Source organism: Fukomys damarensis, unplaced genomic scaffold, assembly GCF_012274545.1.
Source record: "Fukomys damarensis isolate Sample0158 unplaced genomic scaffold, DMR_v1.0_HiC HiC_scaffold_21, whole genome shotgun sequence".
In the NCBI taxonomy this organism is placed as follows: domain Eukaryota; kingdom Metazoa; phylum Chordata; class Mammalia; order Rodentia; family Bathyergidae; genus Fukomys; species Fukomys damarensis.
In genome coordinates, this window is record NW_022900933.1 from 10707703 (window position 1) to 10727161 (window position 19459).

Genomic DNA, 19459 nt, shown 5'->3' on the forward strand with positions numbered 1-19459 from the left:
AGGAAGGAAGGAAGGAAGGAAGGAAGGAAGGAAAGAAAGAAAGAAAGAAAGAAAGAAAGAAAGAAAGAAAGAAAGAAAGAGAGAAATGAAGGAAGGATGGACAGACAGACCAGGTGTGGTGGCACATGTCTGTGATCCCAGCACTTGGGAGGCTGAGGCAAGAGGATTCTAAGTTTGAACACAATACGGTCAACTCAGCAATTTAGTGAAACCCTCTCCAAAACTATAAAATTTAAAAAGGGATGGGGACGTGGCTCAGTGTGAAGGTTCTAGGTTCAATCTTCAGTACCACCAAAACACACACATACACATATACATACATACATAAATGGACTCCTGTCAGCAGACAGGAAAACACAGAGAGTAAACACTCTCAAGAAGTGGGCAGGCGCCAATACGGAAAACCAGGCAGTTGTGGAGACGCTGCTTTGAATGCTGTGATAGTCACACAAGTACGTTTGCCCAGGACAACCCTTGCCTGCGTTTATTTTGCTTCTGGAGCCTGGCACTGGGCTCCTGCTGGCAATGAGTGTCCACAGCATTCTCATGTCTCCCCACCTGCTCATCCCCGCCCTCCCTGCAACCCCAGCTGGCACTGTCCCTCTCCTCCCTGCGTGGAGGCAGCTGTACCTGCTTAGAAAGATAGCCTTGTTTGACCACCTCACCGCTCAACTCCACGGTGCTCAGACTCATCTCCTCCTTGGGAGTTACCTTCTTCCTGTAGCTCTCAGCCTGTGGAAAGGGGAGTGAGGATTCGGTTACAAAAAAGCCCCAGGCCAAAGCCATGGGGGCTTCAGGAGGAAAGGGAACTTTGGGATGATGCCGTCCCCCAAATCCTAGGCCTCTCCCCATGGTTGTGGACCCCACATACCTACTGTGCCACTTCATTCCCTCTGGCACCAAGAGGAGCCCACTCCCTAACTTACAAAAGTGTACAGGGCCGTGGACTCATCCAGGAAGTGCTCAGCCAGATCCCCGGAGCGGATGGCACCCATGCTGCGAGCCCCCACTGGCCTGAGGAAGTTCTCCTCCAGCAGCATAGAGCCCAGGGTCACTGCCTCCAGACGGCTGGCTGCGAAGCCACTGGAGATGAGCCAGTCCACCAGCGAAGAGCCTACACGGGGGAAGGATAGCACCATCAGACCCCAGGCGACAGCCTGACCTCCTCAGGGTGTTTAGTCAATGACTTCATTGACTTCAACCCCCTGGCAAGTCTCAAGGCTCCACCCGAGAGCCGCCTGGAGGCCACATGCGGCCCTCACAGGCCAGCCCATTGCTCGGCACGCAGCTGTGGCCGCGGTAAAGGCTGCTCCAGCACTCAGCTGAGCACCAGGTCACGGGGGTGTGGGGGTTTGGGAGGTGGCAGGCTCACCCAAGAAGGTCTTTCTGTAGGTGCTTCCCTGCTCCGTGTTGGGGCTCGACCGGATCCCACTGCTGCTGTCACGCATCTTGTCCACAACGCGACTGCATGGAAGGAAGGCACAGAAGGGACCCTTGTCACACTGATAGCTACAGGGAAGATCCCAGAAGTCACTGCTAAGGGTACAAAGCAAGAAGCAGTGTGACCCAACCCACGGAGACTGGGTGCTTTCAGTTATGCACTGGAATTCAAGAGGCAGGATTCTAGATGTTTCTTCTTGCTCATCTAGGTGGTCAAAGACATCCACACAAGGCACAACTTGTGGCAAGACTAAAAAGCTGGACCTTAACTTCACATGGAAAGTGTGCAGTGGCCCGTGTGGTTGTCTACAATCTGTTACACTCAGTGCCAACTCCGCCAGCCACCTCTCAGTGCTACCCCCTGTGAACCCACCACTTCCCACCTTGATCTGCTGCTCCTCTGTGCCCTCCCCACGGCTCAGAAGCTGCCCCTGGTGTGGAGTTTCTATAAGCCCAGGAATGGACTCCTACCACATCCTTGTTTGTTTGGTTTGGGGGCTTTTGTTTTATTTTGTTCTTTATTTCTTCGAGACTAGGGTCTCACTATGTAGTTCAGGCTGGCCTTGAACTCACTATGGAACCCAGACTGGCCTCAAACACATGGTGATTCTCCTGTATCAGCCTCCCAAGTGCTGGGATTACAGGGATGCTCCACCACACCTGGGCAGTGTCTTGAATGAAATGAAGAAACCCACTGAGCAGAAGGCAACAGCTGCCATAACATGTTATTCTTGTGACCAGGTTGTAAACAAGACCTGGTGATGGAGAATCCTGAGGGGCTGATGTAACCCTGAAGAATGTGCCTGAAACGGAAGAGCTGGGTGTCTGTTCTACCTCAGTCACGGACGTTACAGAGGCCTCAGGAGGTTACACCAAATAAGAAGGACAAACAAGGACCTTCTTGGGCACAGAGAAACTTGTGCCCCGAAGCACAATGCAGACAGCACAGCACCACTGCGCACAGACAGGCGTGGCCACAGCAGACCAGGCAGGGCAAGGGCAGGGGGCAGCACTCACTGCAGGCTGATGTGAGGGGGTAGCTTGAAGGAGTTTCTCAGTATGTGGAGCTGCTGGACCTTCCCCGGCTGCCCAGCGTGAATAGCTCCCGTTATCTCAAAGGCCCAGGCATCCCTCTCCTCTCGAGAACAGGCCTCAAGGAAGTACTCTGCAGAAGTTCGAGTCTTCAGCTTAATGAGGAGCTGTGGAAGAGATGGTTGGTCAGGCCAGCACTCAGAGGCAGAGCAGCAAGAGAATGCAGGAGGCCAGCAGAATGACAGGGCTTGCCAGGTGCAGCGGCACACACCTGTAATCTAGCACTCAAGAGACTGAGGCAGAAGGACGGCCTGGGATGCACAGTGAGTTCAAGGCTGGCCTGAGCTACATAATGAGACCCTGTCCCAGAAATGAATGAATGAAATGACAGGGCTATCATGCAGGCCAGTGACTGCCTAATATCCTCAACCCTCCCCCAAACTGCAGAAGATCTTTCTTTTGCCTTTTTTTTTTTTTGGTACCATGGATCAAATTCAGGACCTTGCGCTTGCAAGGAAGGCACAGCACCACTGAGCTAAATCCCCAGCCCTCCGGTGGGTAATCTTTAAAGATTCACTTGCAAGTGGGAGTGGTGCTGTACACCTGTAATCCCAGGACTCTGGGAGACTGAGGCTGGAGGATTGCAAGTTCGATCCCAGCCTGGACAATTTAGCAACTTAGTGAGACCTTGCCTCAAAATAAAAAATAAAAAGGGGTAGCAGGCTAGGGGTGCAGCTCAGCACAACAATCCTGGGTTCATACCCAGGACCACCAAAAAAAATTTTTTTTTTCTTAAGACTCGCTTGGACACCTTTAGGGTCAAGGAGCTCACGGTCTCCAAGGGCCGCCTTTTCCCTTCTGGACAGAAAATTAGCATAAGGATGCTTCCCAGATCCACACAGACCAAGCTCACGACCTGAGACAGCGCTCTGCTGAGGCCAGGCATGAACAGACTATGGTCAGGCAGCTCTGCCACACAGCTGCAAATACCAGGACAGGTCAGGAACTGCACCAAGCCTCAGTTCTCATCTGTAATAATAGATCTGTCATCTGTAATAACAGAATATTAATGCATACTTCAGTAGAACTGCTGGTAATGTCTGCGTCAATTCTCCATTCTCCAGCTTAAGCGCCCCAAGTCTTTCACACATTCCTCATAGGATGCAGCTGGTTCACTCCTCACTAAATGCCCCACTCATGGCCAACACTCACAGAATAGGATCCACAATGCCTGGGTGTCAACCCAGGCCCCAGGGGCACGGAGTGGCTGATAGCCCAGGTGGGCTGTGGACCACTATGGGCACCCAGGCTTCTCCACAAAGTCTTTTCCATGTGGGCCTCTAACTAGACATTTAGGGGGTTTCATGGATAAACTGTGGGATTTTACATTCCTGGCCCTATTAATAAACGTCATCTGAGTAGCCCACTTCTTTCTTTTTTCATTTGTTGTTTTTGAGACAGGGTCTCACTATGTAGTCCAGACCAGTCTCAAACTCAGGGCAATCCTCCTGCCAGAGTCTCCTGAGTGCTGAGTCTACAAGTATGCACCACCATGCCCAGCCCTGGGGAGGCCACTTCTGAAGCATTCGATTTCATTCTGATTTGCCCCCAGTGGCGGGAATCAAACCCGGGTCCTCACACACGCTAATTCATTCTGTTTCCCAAAGTATTAACTCCCAATTTATTTTGCTTGCAAGTTCAATCAATATCCTTCATCTAAATAGCAAATATGGCAAACACGACCTGACTGGCTCACCGCCCCAAGGAATGTGGGGAGGATGTTCCCACAGGTGAAATTCACACTTTAGCACCGTGGGAGCGAGGTTCAGCCAGACCCTGACCCCGAGCTGCCAGTCACAATTCACCACTGAAATAGAAAGTCACGGAAGAGGCTGGACAACTCCAAATGAAATCCAGGCACAATCGCTGTATCATTTCCCTGACCTACACAAGGCCACACATGTACACACATATAAACACACATAGACACGCACACTTTCTGGCTTGGTCACAGTGAGCCTGTTGGGTCCTCTCATCTCTTCCAACCCAAGTACTCCAGGTCCAGGCAGGGCCTGGGAGCTCAGGGCCCAGCCCTTGCTTAGCATACACGAGGCCCTGGGTTTGATCCCAGTACTGTCAATTAACTAAAATTATTTAAATAAATTTAAATTTAGTTAACTAAAATAAATCCCGGGAAGATGACAATCTGAGAATTTTATGTAGACTTCACAGGAACTTAGACCAGTTTCCCATCTCCAACCCATCAGCTTGCCAGTTTCCTAAAGATAACTCGGGGACAACAGGTCAGCAATTCGCCTGTGAGTGTGGGGACCTCATTTACCAAGACCCAGAGTCTTTTATTTATTTATTGAGTTTACTGGTACATTTTAGGTACACAGTACAGTTACATTCATTATTGGGATCTTGTACCTTTACGTGACAGGTCTTGGTTCTCATTTTTTCCCCTTGAAGACCCAGAGTCTTTTATTTATTTATTGAGTTTACTGGTACATTTTAGGTACACAGTACAGTTACATTCATTATTGGGATCTTGTACCTTTACGTGACAGGTCTTGGTTCTCATTTTTTCCCCTTGAAGACCCAGAGTCTTAAATTTGCCCAAAAAACAAGTTTTCTTCTTAAAATCATCCTATTTATAGATCTGTCTTGATTGTTTCATATTTATTCAGAGGACATTTACTGAGCACTCACTGAGACACCGTGCTCAGCCTTACAATGCTAACGGAAGAGCAGCAGAGTCCGTCCTTCCCGGGCTCAGCATCTCTAGCTGTCCTACTGCAGGCTGACAGAGACAGCGCTGCTTGGCGCCTCACTTCATTCAGCGGCACCTCTGGACGTGTGACAGCAATAACTCACATTGCAAGCTGGGCATGGTAGCACTTACCTGCAATCCCAGCCCTCAGGAGGCTGAGGCAGGAGGATGGCAGCAAGTTCGAAGCTGGTCTGGGCTACACAGTCAGTTCCAAGCCAGCCTGAACTACATAGTAAGACCCTGTCTCAAGAAACAAAGCAAAACCAAACAAACCCTGACATTTAACCTGGGCAGCCTCCTAAATTGGAATGACATTTTTTTAAAAACATACAATTTTATTAAATAAACTTTACAACAGTTACTTGTAAATTCATTCTGAAAATGCTTGCAATCTTTCTTCCCTTCCTACCTAAATCAATACACAACCTTGCTGTATAGAAATGTATAAATAAATCAGCTAAGTCTCTGAAACTCTGCCTCATTCCATATCTAAGGTTCATATGAAAAAAATGATGGCTGTTTAAGACTAAAAGTTCCCAATTTCAACCAAATTATTTTCTCTAATTCGTGGGATCTCACTATGTTGCCCAGGCTGGTCTCAGACCTCTGGTCTCAAGAAATCCTTCCAGCTCACCCTTGAAAGTAGTGGGACTACAGGCACACACCACAGTGTTCAGTCTCTGGCTCTCCCCCTCCCTCCCTCCTTCTCTCCTCTCCTCTGTTACTTGGAATTGAACACAGGGCCTTCACACTGAGCTACATCCCCAGTCCTTATTTATTTATAGACAGGGTCTTGCTAAGTTGCCCAGGTTGGGTTGGAACTTGCAATCCTCTTGCCCAGCCTCCAGGAGGCTAGGATTACAGGCATGCCTTCCCTTATTCTTACTTGTATATGTACATAATGTAAAAAACAGTTTCTCTAGTTTAGCTGATGAGTAAGTAGCATAGGGGAAGGGCGAGATAGAATTGGGTGACCAGCCATATTGATAAGAGTTAAAATAAGGGTTGCCTCCCAAGCACAAGGTCCTGAGTTAGATCCCAGGTACCAAACCAAAAAAAAATTCAAATAAAAGTAGACAGTGAACTAGGATTTTGCAAGAGATTGAACTTTCTCAGGCAACATGGAATGCAGCGCCTTCCCTACCAAAAGGAGATACAGCCTCTCCCTACTAAGTTCTTGAGTTCCCAGGAACTTAAAATGCAAAATAACCAGTTTTTCTTTAAAACGTCTTTCCTTTAATCCCTACCTAGTGAGTATCTGGGCTAGAGAGCTGGGTTCTGATTGGTTAAGTCCACAGCGCCACCTGTGACAGGTGGTCACTAAACAACTGAGCAATTCTCAAGGGGTCCAAACCCATAAAAACTTCTGCACCAAGGGGCCAAGTGGAAATCCCACTTTGCAGATTCCCTTCCCGGAGAAACCAGGGGCATTTTTTCTTCTCCGCATTTCCGATAAAAACTCTAACTTCCCCTTTTGGTTCATGACTCCATTCCTTGAGACCACAAGCTTGATTGCGGCCTACTGACTATTTCCATAGCACGTCTTAACTCCCGTGACCATCCCCTCTCCCTCCTCTCCTTCTCTGCCCCTCCATCTCTTGATCCGCTTCCCATCTGAGAAGCACCTCTCTCCCTACTTCCTATTACCTATCTTTAATTTGCTCTTTATTTATACTTTGGGTTTCCTATATAAAAGAAAACATGTGAGGCCCAGGGATTTAGCTCACTGGCACCGCACCTGACGCACAAGGCAAGGTCCTGAATTTGATCCCTGGTACAGAGAAAAAAACCTTATGTGATATTTAAACATGTGTGTCTGATTTATTTTGCTTAACATTATGGTCTCAAGTGCATGTATTTTCCTACAAATGACTCAAGTTTATCTTTCTTTATGGCAGAGTAGTACTCCATTGTGTATTTATATATACAACATATTACTATATTTATTTATTTATTTATTTATTTATTCTATTGCATATATTTTATTTGTCCACTCATCTGTCGATGGACATATAGGCCACTTCCAAAATTTAGCTGTTATGAATCATGCTGCTATAAACGTGGGTATGCATGTATCACTGTAATATGATGTCTTTAACTCTTTCAGGAAGATACTTAAGAGACTAGTTGGGTCAAACAGAATTTCTATTTTTTTTGGTACCAGGATTCGAACTTGGGACCTTGAGCTTGTGAGGCAGGTAGTGAACCACTGAGCTAAATCCCCAGCCCTCTACTTTGGTTTTTGAAGAATCTCTATATTGACTTTCATAGTGGCTGTACAAGTTTACATTTCCAGCAACAGTGTAGAAGGATCCCTTTTTCCCCCACAGCCTCTCCAGCATTTGTTATTGTTTTTTTTATAATGACCATTCTTTCTAGGGTAAGATGGGATCTCAGTCTTATTCTGATGCTGAGCATTTCTTCATGTATTTATTGGCCATATATAATTCTTCTGTGAAGTGTCTATTCATTCCTCTTGCCCATGTTTTGATTGGGTCTTTTATTTTTGAGAGTCTAATTTTTTTTTTGAGACAAGGTTTCACTATGTAGTTCAGGTTGGCCTTGAACTCACAGGGATCCTCCTGCCTTGACCTCCTGAGTGCTGGGATTACAGGCATGTGCTAAGGCCTGGGAAATTTTATAGTTTTTCATATATTCTAGATATTAATCCCCTGACATACAGTTGGCAAAATTTTTTTCCCATTTTGTATGTTTTCTTTTCATTCTGTTGGTTGTTTCTTTTGCTGTGCAGAAGCTTTTTAATTTGATATGATTCCATTTGTTGATTCTCATTACTATTTCCTCTGTGATCAGGAATCTCATGGATCTGTTCTGAGATCTGAACATAGACAGAAAGTCCTTATCTCTACCTATGATTTCAAGAGAGTTTTATCTCTTTTGCCTTCTAGCAGTTTAAATATTTTTTGCTTTAACATTTAATTCTTTAATCCGTTTTGATTTTAATTTACTACATGGTGAAAGATATGGGTCTAGATGTCATCTTCTGCATATAGATAGCCAGTTTTCCCAACACCATTTATTAAAGAGGCTGTCTTTCCTCCAGAGTATGTTGTTGGTCCCTCTGTCAAAGATAAAATAGTTGAATATACGTGGAGTTGTTTATGCATCATCTACTCTCTTTCTTCATCCTCATGACAATTTTTGTGCCAGTGTCATGCTGTTTTTATCACCATAACTTTGTAATATAACTTCAAGTCCAGGATTGTAATGCTTCCTACTTCGGTCTTTTTACCTAGAACTGTTTTTGCTTTTCTGGGTCTCTTCTAGTTCCATATGAATTTTTGGGTGTTTTCCATTTTTTTGTTGTTTTGTTTTGGTTTGGTTTTGGTTTTTTGACACAGGGCCTTGCTGCATATTCCAGGCTGGCCTTGAACTCCTTATGCAGCCCAAACTGACCTCGAGCTTGCTGCAATCTTCCTGTCTCAGCTTCCCTAATGCTAAGATTATAGGCATGCACCACCACACCTAGCTCCACATGAATTTTAGCTTTTCTCTCCAGTTCAGTGAAGAATGCTGTTGGAATTTCGATTGGGATTGCATTAAATCTGTGTATCATTTTGGCTATTTCGATACTGGTTCTGCCAAAATGAACAATCCTATCTTTCCATTTTCTGATGTTCTTTTCAATCCTTCTTTTCCCAGGACTGTAGCATTTTAGAGGTCTTTCACTTCCTTGGCTATATTAATCCTAGATATTTAATTTTTTTTGCAGTTACTGTGAACACAACTGTTTTCCTTATTTCTTTCTTGAGGGGTTCATTGTTGGTGTACAGGAATGCTATTGATTTTTGTGTGTTGACTTTTACCCTGCATCCTTCACTTCTAAAACACATTACCACCCAGGAAATGAAAACATCACAGTGAATCTCAAGATAGCAATAACACTCACATTTGTGCAGTGCCTGCATCATCCTAGCTTACATGCCTTAACAGACTATTACCTTCATCATTCTTGTCACAACTGTGTGAGTTACTCAGGTATAATTATTTTATATCACCTCACACACAATGAAGGAAGGCTCAGAGGGGTTTAACCACTTGCCCACAGTCACACATCTGGTACATGTTGGAGTCAGGATGTGAATTCAAGATTTTCAGTTACAACTCTGAGTTTTCCCCACTAAGCACCCCACCACCTTCCCCAAAGAGGCCCCAGGTGGAACGTGTCTGGGGCAGGGAGCTGGGCAGCAAGGGCCTTCACGTACCGGCCGGTTTTCATACTCCAGGCAGGGGCAGGTGATGGTGCAGCCATCCAGGAGGATCCGGCCCTTGGGAGGGGTCACTTTCCGACCTGCCTCGAGTTTGTAGTACAGCAGCGTGTTCTGCCGAAGGATGAACCATCGCACCTTCCAGTTATGGACAATGTGGCCCTGTGGACAGACAGGAAAGCCCTGAGATGAGGCAGTGGAGGGAGGATACTGTGTTCAGAGAAAGGTGATTGTCGCCCAGGCAATCAAACTACACCATGGAAACATCTGTCCAAAGAGGGAGAGAGCAATATTTTTGACTGGCTCTCTCTTGGTCATCTCTTTTGAGTATGCAAAGGTGCAGGACACTACAATACTGATTATGCCCACAGCAGGTCATAAGCAGTGCAGGCTGTAAAGAGTTAACCCTATAATTGGCTTGTTTATAAAACTGAGTCCAGCCAAAGCCTAAAGCCTATGCGCTGAGGTCAGAGTAAGTTGCACCCAAATTCCATTCCCACAACTAAAATCTTATTAAAAAGACAATGTTCTAATTACAACTGCACATTTCGTCTGTTCTGTTCCTAATTTGAGAATGTTTTGTCTTATCCTTTATAAGCCTTTATATTAATTTCCATAGAAACAGCACGACTGTACCTCCTCACACATAGTTCTGTCCTTGCATGTAGCTCACTTTTACCTCAATTGACTGCCAATAAAAATCAGTGGCTTGGGCTGGCCAGCACCTTTGTCAGCTGCACCAGCCTAGGTTGTCCTGGTGCCCGCTTTCTCTCTTACCTCTGTCTTTTAGTTTTATTTCTCAGGCCTGAATCATATATTTGGCAGGATACTAGAATCTAACTGCAGGAGTCTTCAGTACAGAGGCCTTCAGCACTGATCTTCTAGTTGCCACTGGCATTTTTTCAGTTTTGTTTTTTTTTTTAAATCTCTTTCTTGTTTTACTTTTCTTGTGGTAGTGGCATTGGGGATCAATCCCAGGACCTTTCACATACTAGACAAGCACTCTACTGCTGTGCTGCAACACCCCCATCCCAATCTGTGGTCATGAATCTTTTTTTTTTTCTTGGTACCAAGGATCAAACTCGGGACCTTGCACTTGCAAGGCGGGCAACAGCACCACTAAGCTAAATCCCCGGCCTTCCTGGTCATATCTTTTTTTTTCTTATATTAAAAAAAAGTGTTTTGTTTTGTTTTTTCTGGTCATAAATCTTAAACTGCAAAGCACTAAAAAAAACAAAGAAAAAAAAAAGAGCATGGTGGTGCACACCTCTAATCTTAGCACTCTGAGAAGCTGAAGCAGGAGGATCACAAGTTCCAGCCCAGCTTTTTTGGTAACTTAGTGAGAGCCTATCTCAAAATAAAAAATAAAAAAGGTCTGGGGATGTTGCTCAGTGCAAAGGCCCTGGGTTCAATCCCCAGTACCACAACAACAACAAAAAAATCACTCACATGTAATCCTGCTACAGTGTCAGGAGGCAGCTATTGTTGATACTTGATATACCCTTCTAGTCTTTTTTTCATTTGTTTTTACTTTATTTTTTCCTCAATTAGGATATTATTTATAGTTTTATTTTCTAGTTTTTGTCTTATCCTTGCTGAGCATTTTCTCAAACCATTTAAATTTCTTTGAAACATTCTGTAACAACCATAATTAATTTGCAAGTTGAAGCCTCCATGAGTCTGCAGTGCTAAGGGCCTACCAGTCACCAGCCAGCTGTGGCAGGCACCAAAGGCAGGGTAGTTTTGGAGGTGCTCAGGTGGGTCATGGAGCCAACGGACAGGAGTCAGGTGAAGGCAGAGACCCAGTTTGTAGAAGAGACCAACATACAGGGGACATCTGTAGAGGGTCAGAAAAAAAAGTGTGGTGCACAAAGAACCTCCCTAGTACAGCTGCAAGCAGGGTGCAATTCATGATGAAGTTCTCACCCAGAGAGATGTGCTTTGTGTGAGTCGAAGACCACCTCCTTAATTCATTCATTCCTTTACCAAGCAGGCATTCATATCAAAGGCCCCTTCTGTTCTCACATCTATGGCACTATGATCTCACACCATATTCAGCAGGTACTGAGAGCCTTTAGGGAGCCAGAAATTATGGACAAACCACCTGCGCTGGAGTTGTTTGTGTATACAATCGTGACTTGTGGGCACAGATGTAAGCTCAAACAGAATGTACTGCAGCAACCCAATGAAGCTCACAGCAAAGCTCACCTGACAAGTGTTCTCTTTTTGCTTTCTCTCTAATTTATAGTCCCAGTCCCGGGTTCCCACTCCCTCTGAGCCCCAACTGGGGGTCTCAGGGCAGCACCTGCAGGGCTGAGCCAGGTTGTCTGCATGCTGAAGAATTCAAGGCAGTTAGTTACCGGCATGTAAGTGGGGAGGAGGATGCAGTCTGTTGATGGTACAGGTGCTGGCACAGGCAAAGAAGAGAGGGCAAAATAATCTTAAACCTTCAAATACAGGTGATAGGGGCTGAAGCGTGTGGTCCCCCCACCCCTGGCCAAAATGCAAATGTTGAAGCCCTAATCCGAATACCACAGAATGGGACAATTTGGAGACAGAGATTTAAGGAAGTAATTGAGTTAAAATGGGCCATTAGGTTGGATCCTACTCAAATCTGGTGTCCCTAGAGAAAAAGATGTAGACACACACAAAGTGCCAGGGATGGGCCCACACATGGGAAAAGCCACGTGCAGCAGACCCAGCAAGAAGGGAGCCACCTGCAAGCCAAGAGAAACCTCAGAGGAATCAACCCTGCCAGCACCTTGATCTTGGACTTCCATCATCCAGAACTCTAAGAAATAAATCTCTGTTGTTTAAGCCACCCTGTCAGTGATATTTCATGATAACGGCCTCAGCAAACTAATACAGTGGGAAAGAAGAAGAGTGCTGGAGATGTAAGTGGAGAAAAATGCAACCAACAGATGCTGAGCAGAACAAAACAAAATGTAGAGATGTTGTATTTTCCTGGACCAAGTAATACACTTGCCAGAATCCTTTGCACTTAAGAATAGGTAGGTGACCAAGTTATGCTGATCCTAGACATAAAGCATTGGTGCACAGCTGGCAGTAGCCAAACAAGAGAAACAGGAATCTTTGGCAACGACAGCAGTAGCAGAAGAGTTTCTTCTGACACCCAAACCTTGGAACAGTGTTAAACAATGTCAGCAGTCATTCTGCCAGTAGAAAATCTTCCAATAGAAATAAGTAACACCCATCTGAGCACATGTCTATAGCTTCTACTGAGAAGGAGGTGGGTGGGTCAAAAGTTAAGTCCTACCTGGGAAACTTAGTGATTCAGGAAGTCCCTCAGTGTTTCATCTGCCTGCATTATCCATGGCTGTATAGATTTCCAAACTGATTCTCCAGTCTCTCAAATATTCCTGAGTTATTTAATAATCTCTTCCTGTTCAAACTGACTACAATAGAATGTGTAATGTACAATTAAAAATCCTAACTGAACGCCTAGGGTGGTGGAAAACACCTGTAATTGCAGCACTTGGGAGGCTGAGAAAGGAGGATCACCATGAGTTGGAGGCCAGCTTGGCCTACACAGTAAGTTCAAGGCCAGCCTGAACTGCATGGCAAGATCCTGTCTCAAGAAAACCTCTAATAGCAAAGGTCAAATGCCTGAGGAAAAGGCCAGTGAGAAAGGATTTATTATACAGGGAAAAAATTCAAACAACAACCTCAAACAATAACCTTTTAACCAAATAATTCCACTTCCCTGTCTGTGCTACCTAAGTAAATAATCTATAATATGGAAAAGTTTTTTATGTGTTGTAACACAGGATTATTGCTTATATAGTGAAAAAATGGAAAACAATCAAAATGTATAACAATATGGTACCTGGTATATAACAATATTGGCGATTACAACAGGGAGGTTCTCATCCTAACAGATGACAGGCCCCCACCTGACCCCCACAAGAACAGGTGCAACAATTTCAGCCACTGATAATCAGTGGCAATGTCCTTTAACATGGGCAAACCCTGTGGCCAATACTTCGTGATACATAAAATACTGTAATTTAGTAGGATTTGGGCGGGGGATTGAATCCAAGGCCTTTGCTCTGGGCTACATCTCTATCCCTGTTTTATTTTCTCATTTTGAGAGCTTGTTTGGAGGTTCTAGCAGGCAAGCACAGTTACTCGTACAACTCTGACTAAGGGAATGGTCCTCCTCTATCAGGGATAGTTGTCCTCTTTGGCCAAGCATGCATCTTCAGGAAGGACATAGAGGGAGCAGTGGGGGAAGAAGGGGCTATCTGCCTAGCCAGCCAGATCAACTGAATCAACCCTGATGACCAATGGGGTGACAGATGTTACAACCAGATCGTGCTCATACCCTATTCTTTTATTTTGAGAAACAGGGTCTTGTTAAGTTGCTAAACTGCCCTAGCTGAATTCAAGCTTGTGATCCTGCCTCAGCCTCCCAGAGGGCTGGCATTACATGTATGCACTACCACACCCAACTCCCAGTAGTATTTTAGAAAATATATCTAAATATTTAATATTTCCAGGACCTAAGTATTTCTAGCACATTAGAAAATTTCTGTAAAGATACTCCACAAATATTAATAAATGATAACCTCAATAGTGTTAAGACTGGATACAGGGAGAAAAGAATGGAAATTTGTGGGCCAGGGATTTAGCTAAGTGGTTCCACTGCCTACCTCACAAGCACAAGGTCCTGAGTTCGATCACCAGTGCCAAAAAGAAAAAAACAAGAATGGAAATTTGTTTTTCATTTTACACCCTTGAGTGCTATCCTGTTGGTTTGTTTTTAATACTATTTAATAATAATAATTTTTATTTTTATATTTTTGGCAGTGTTAGGGATGGAACTTGTGCCCTTGAGCATGCTAGGTAAGCATTCTACCACTGAGCTATACTCCCTGCCCCTAGAATATATTATTTTTATAGTGGGAATATTAATTTAAATTTTCTAACTCAAAAATACTGGTAAGCTATTTGGGAAAATCATTTCTTCATCTGTTCTATCAATGACTAAGACAAAGATGAACAAAACTCTGGCCCATGCCAGAGGAGGAAATGGAAAACTAATCCATCGGGGTAAATAAAATTCCAGGTCAAATAATTGACGGGACCCAGTGGTGCTGCACACCTATGATCCTAGCACCATGGGAAGGTGAGGCAAAAAGATCGTAATTTCAAGCCTAGCCTAGAAAATTTAGCAACTTAGTGAGACCCTGTTTCAAAATAATAATGGCTGGGGGTGTAGCTCAGTGCAATCCTGGTTCAACAGCTTGTACAGGAAAAAAAAATAAAGATTGGTGGGACACCCCCCAATGATTCCTCCCTTCTTGTACTCATTCCCTTGTCCGGCCTCCACCCACTTTTTTGCAAGGGTTGCAAAGGTGACTCACAGAATGCGGAGAGGGACAGTATGGCAAAGATTACTGTAGCCTTGACATTATTATAAAAGACTGCTGTAGCTTACAGGCTCTATCCCCAACCCCACCCCACCCCTGCCTCCAGTCATTCACTGGAGTGCGGAGGGCTCCTTGTCACAAGCAGCCTTACAGATAAGGAACTGAGGCCTCAGGCAACAGCCACGTGTATGAATTTGGAGTGGACCCATCAGGTGACTGCCATGCAGGGACATCTTGGCTACAACAGCTTGACAGACCTGAGTTGGAGTCTTACAGCTGGGCTTCCTGGACACCTGACCCTCAGGAGTTGCGGGTCAGGTCAGGCATATTCCCTGGAGAAGTTGATACAGATCAGGAAGACTGGCAAGGGTGGGCACAGAGCCATGGCCAGGGCTGGCAGTGGAGCTCATGGGAGAGCGCTTGCCTAACACACACAAGGCCCTGGTACTGTGCCCAGCATTGAAAAAAGCAATGTTGACACTTTGGGGAAATTCCCTTGTAGCTCTGTATGTCTTAGGCACTCAGGCTTGAGGGGAAGGGACAGAGGAAGTGACAGGGACCACATCTTACCAATGTGGCTTCAGGTTCTGTATGGCAGTTTGAACGCTATACTGTAAAATTCCTCCCAAATTTTAAGCAGAAGCGTAACAATTTAGGTTCTTGTGTTAAAGAGATCATTCTGACCATGGTATGGCAGAACAACTGAATGAAGCAGGTGAGACGAGGCTTCTGGGATAATCCACAAAACTGGTGCACATGCACCCAGTGTCCCTGATCTGCAGGGAAGCCATACGGTTCACATGGGCTGTGACTAGTCCTAAGTCACTAGGCAAAACGGATCAGGGGCCAGGAAACTGGTATGAACTACAAAGGAATCCAGTTGTTCCTCTACCTGCAATTTCAGGTACCCTGTCTGGGACCAGAGGATGACTGAAAGCAAGAGTAGCTTGCTGTCCTAGAAGCCCCTTTAGGAGAAAGGAGGGGAGCCCATAGCTGGGGTGAAACTCAGGGCTGAGCTTAAGAGGCACAGAATGCCAGAGCTAGAGAAGGCCCTAGAAAAGACCTACTCTACACTCTAAAGACAAAGAATTGGGGCCCAGAAAGGCCTTGTCCAAGGCCCTACAATCCCCAAAAAGCAGAGATGGTACTTTTTAAGGGTTGAATTGTGTCTCCCCAAAAGTTTAAATCCGAACCTCCAGTACCTGTTAATGTGATCTCATATGTAAAAAGTCTTTGTAGCTGTAATCAAGTTAAAATGAGGTAACACTAGAATAGGGTGCACACAAATCCAATATGACTGATGTCCCTGCAGGAAGTGGACAATTTAGATGCTGAATGACAGACACAGAGCACATGGTCACGTGATGAGTGTTTTATCTCCAAGATGCAAAGCTTGATCAGGCAGGGGGAGAGTTCTCTGGACAGGTTTGGAATGGAGCAGGGCCCTGCCATCACCTTGACACTGGACCTCCAGCCTCCAGAACTCCTTCCAGGCTTTTGCCTTCTATGCCTGTTTATTTTTTTCTCTACTCATACCTTGTATCTTTTTACTTACTGGATTTTAATACCATAAACACTTTTAACATCTGCATAACTGTATCTCAATCAGTCATTTGCTTATTTGGGGAGACATATAGGTAGTTTCTGAGGTTTTCCCCATACATAAATAACATTTTGTTCATAAAGCTTTTACAGTGATGGGACAGAGTCCTTCAAGTGAGACTCCCCAGGCCAAAGTGTGTTCCCACTGCAGGGCTGGTCAGGATAAGAGCTTCTTGAAGCCTCTGCCCTCTGCTCCCTGCCCCAAACTCTCCTGAGGCCCAGGCCTGGTGAACTCCCTGCATTTTGCCAGAGCTTTGCTCCTTTCATGTCTGGGCGGGAGTGGGAACCAAACCCATCATGCCCCTGCCTGCCTGGCTCCAGCGGGGCCTCCCTGCTGACAACTGTTCTGCACTCTGCTGCCAGCCTGGCCCTGCCCCACTTCTGGTGCAGCCACCTTCTGACCCTTCTGACTCCCAGTTCTCTGCAGCCCTGAAACTGGCCCGGGAACAAGGGCTGCTGATGCCACCAGGAAAGGGGATGTGGGGGTGCTGACCACAGCAGGGGTATGGGGGTCAACTCCCTCACCAGGTGCAAAGAGGTGTGGTTTTCATTTACCTCGGGGTCAGGCTCCAAATCCAAGGTTTTGGCTTTGGCTAGAATGAGGTTTAGGTATTTCAACCAAGCCCTGAACTGGATGTGGCTGGGGGCTGGGGGCCAGACCTGTTGACTCCTCACTTCTCTTCTCTTACTTTTTAAATTTTTCCCCAGTACTGGAGACTGAATTTAGGGCCACTACACTAAGCCTCATCCCCAGCCCTTTTTTACTTTTTTATTTTTTTGGTACCGGGGATTGAACTTGGTCCTAGGGCTTGCAAGGCAGGCAGCAGAACCACTGAGCTAAATCCTTGGCCCGCTTTTTTATTTTTTACTTTTGAGGCTCTGTAAATCACTAAGTTGCCCAGGCTGGGCTTAAGTTTGGAATCCTGCATCAGTCTCCCAGAACACCCCCAGTTTTTCCTCACTTCTCTATACCCAGATTCCTTGACCAAGCCTTCCACAAGAGAATGCCCACCCTCTCCCCAACACATTCTAGAGTTTTGTGACTCTCCCTGTAGCCCTCTCCTAATACTGTGTGGTGGCAGTGGTTGGGAGTCCTGTAGGTAATCCTAGGCAGAAGGAAGCCCACAGTGTCTCCAAGCTAACTTCACTCCCGACCAGGGCCCAGCAACAACAAACAGCCTGACCTAAAGTCCCCATCCAGCTCATACTGTCCCCACACAAGCCGCAGTCCAGGGAGACAGCAGAAGTTCCCCACAGGTTGTTTCTGAGGCAGCCACCTCCACAGACCCTAAGGGACCAGAGTTTCATTTCAGTCACAGAAACATGAAGTGGGTGTGGAATTCTGGACCGCTCACACCCGGTCTGATTCTTGATCTGGCATCAGTCTCTACTCTCCTTGCTGACAGCTTCCAAATAGCACACCCAGCCCCGCCTCCCGGATCAACTGTGCAAGCTAGTGGGGACACAGTGGAGGTGGAAGAGCAAAGTGACTGGAGCCTGGGGCTGGCCGGGCTACCAGGGGAGCAGTGAGGGGGAGAGAGAGCCCCTTCTTCCCCCAGTACTGCTCCCAAAGCCCAAAGACTTAAACTAAGAAGAGCAAAGAGGTACAGCCCCACATTCATATACTTACAAGACACTGTCAGCATAAATATTTACTGTTACCATTTCTTTAACATTTTACTGTTAACATTTCTGTTAACATTTTCTTTTTTCCAGGGTCTCTCCCATCTTAGGCAAGTGCCCTACCAGTGAGCTACACCCCAGCCCTAAAAATAATTTTAAAGTATCAAACTTCCTCTTGCAGCTGCTCTTTCATTCACTTTCTACTTGGATCCAGACATCCTGTTTTGATTTGGGCTCTTGCTTATTGCCAGCCACATGGAACCATGGGGAAGGTAGGATAGGCAAGCTGTTTCATCTCCCTGACTCTCAGGGTCCGCCTCTGTAACGGTGATAACAGGACCCATCATGCACCATGCTCAGTAGGTAGAAAAATGCTTGGGTCAGCCTGAGAGGATTTGATCCCAACTCCACTAATCACAGCCAGAACAAGTTACTTAACCTCTCTGAGCTTTGCTCTTCTCTTTGGCGAGAGAAGGGTAATGATCAGCAGAAGTGCTGGAAGGATAAACTCGAAGCACAGAATCCCTTTCCTCTGTAAACTACAGAACACACCCACGTTGTTTTAAAAACATTACATTTAGGCTAGGGGTGTAATTCAGTGGCAGAGCATATGCTTAGCATGTTCAAGGCCCTGGGTTCAATCCCCAGCAGCCCAAAAGATGGTGAAAAAATAAATCATATTTAAATGTACTATTCATAATACATTTTTTTCTTTAAATTGATACGTATTTAAGGGGCACAGTGTGACGATCCATACATGTACACAATAATAATCAGATCTGAGTAACTGTCGTATCCGTCACCTCATTTTTTCCCCCACGTACTGGAGAATGCACCCAAGCCTCACACTGAGCAACATCCCCAGCCCTTTTTATTTTATATTTTGAGACAGGGTCTGGCCTTCAACTTGTTAGCCTCCTGAGTAGCTGATTATAGGTATACCCACCACGCGGTCCAGTTATTTGTGTTTTATCATTTCTTTGTGTTGGGAACATTCAAAATCCTCTCATCTTGCCCCTCTGAAACAGGTATACCCTTAACTGTTGTTAACTTTACTCCCGCGCTATCGGTCACTAGAAGTTAAGTCTCTTTCCAACCGCGCTCATTAACCAACCTCTTACCATATTCCCCACCCCTTATTCACATATCAATAGTTTTTGTTTGTTCTTCGCGGTCCTGGGCGCTGAAGCCAGGACCTGGTGCGCTGGGGTCCGTCCCGGCCCCAGCAAATTGCCGTAAACTGTCCACACCCGTGCCGCCGCCACACCGCGCTGCCCGGCGCCACTCTCCTCCCGGGCTGTGCCCGGAGCCCCTTTTGCCTCCAAAGTTTCCCCGGTCTTCGTCCGACGCCTACCACCGGCACGCGG

General features: G+C 45.8%; 1 protein-coding gene across 2 annotated transcripts in view; it reads right to left on the minus strand.

Moving 5' to 3' along the window:
• Positions 1 to 19425, minus strand: part of Plek2 (pleckstrin 2) — a 24890-nt gene extending 5465 nt beyond the window's left edge. Inside the window, exons 1-6 of one of the 2 annotated variants that reach the window (XM_010645332.3) lie at positions 19214 to 19416; positions 9472 to 9636; positions 2458 to 2639; positions 1373 to 1464; positions 927 to 1114; positions 631 to 732 (exon numbers count right to left, since the gene is read on the minus strand). In XM_010645332.3, coding sequence (XP_010643634.1) covers positions 631 to 732; positions 927 to 1114; positions 1373 to 1464; positions 2458 to 2639; positions 9472 to 9636; positions 19214 to 19216 — 732 coding nt within the window. In that variant the 5' untranslated portion in view covers positions 19217 to 19416. Of the gene's footprint in view, positions 1 to 630; positions 733 to 926; positions 1115 to 1372; positions 1465 to 2457; positions 2640 to 9471; positions 9637 to 19213 lie in introns of both variants that reach the window. The other variant, XM_010645333.3, reaches the window with a different exon arrangement.
• Between the last annotated feature and the right edge of the window lie 34 nt (positions 19426 to 19459).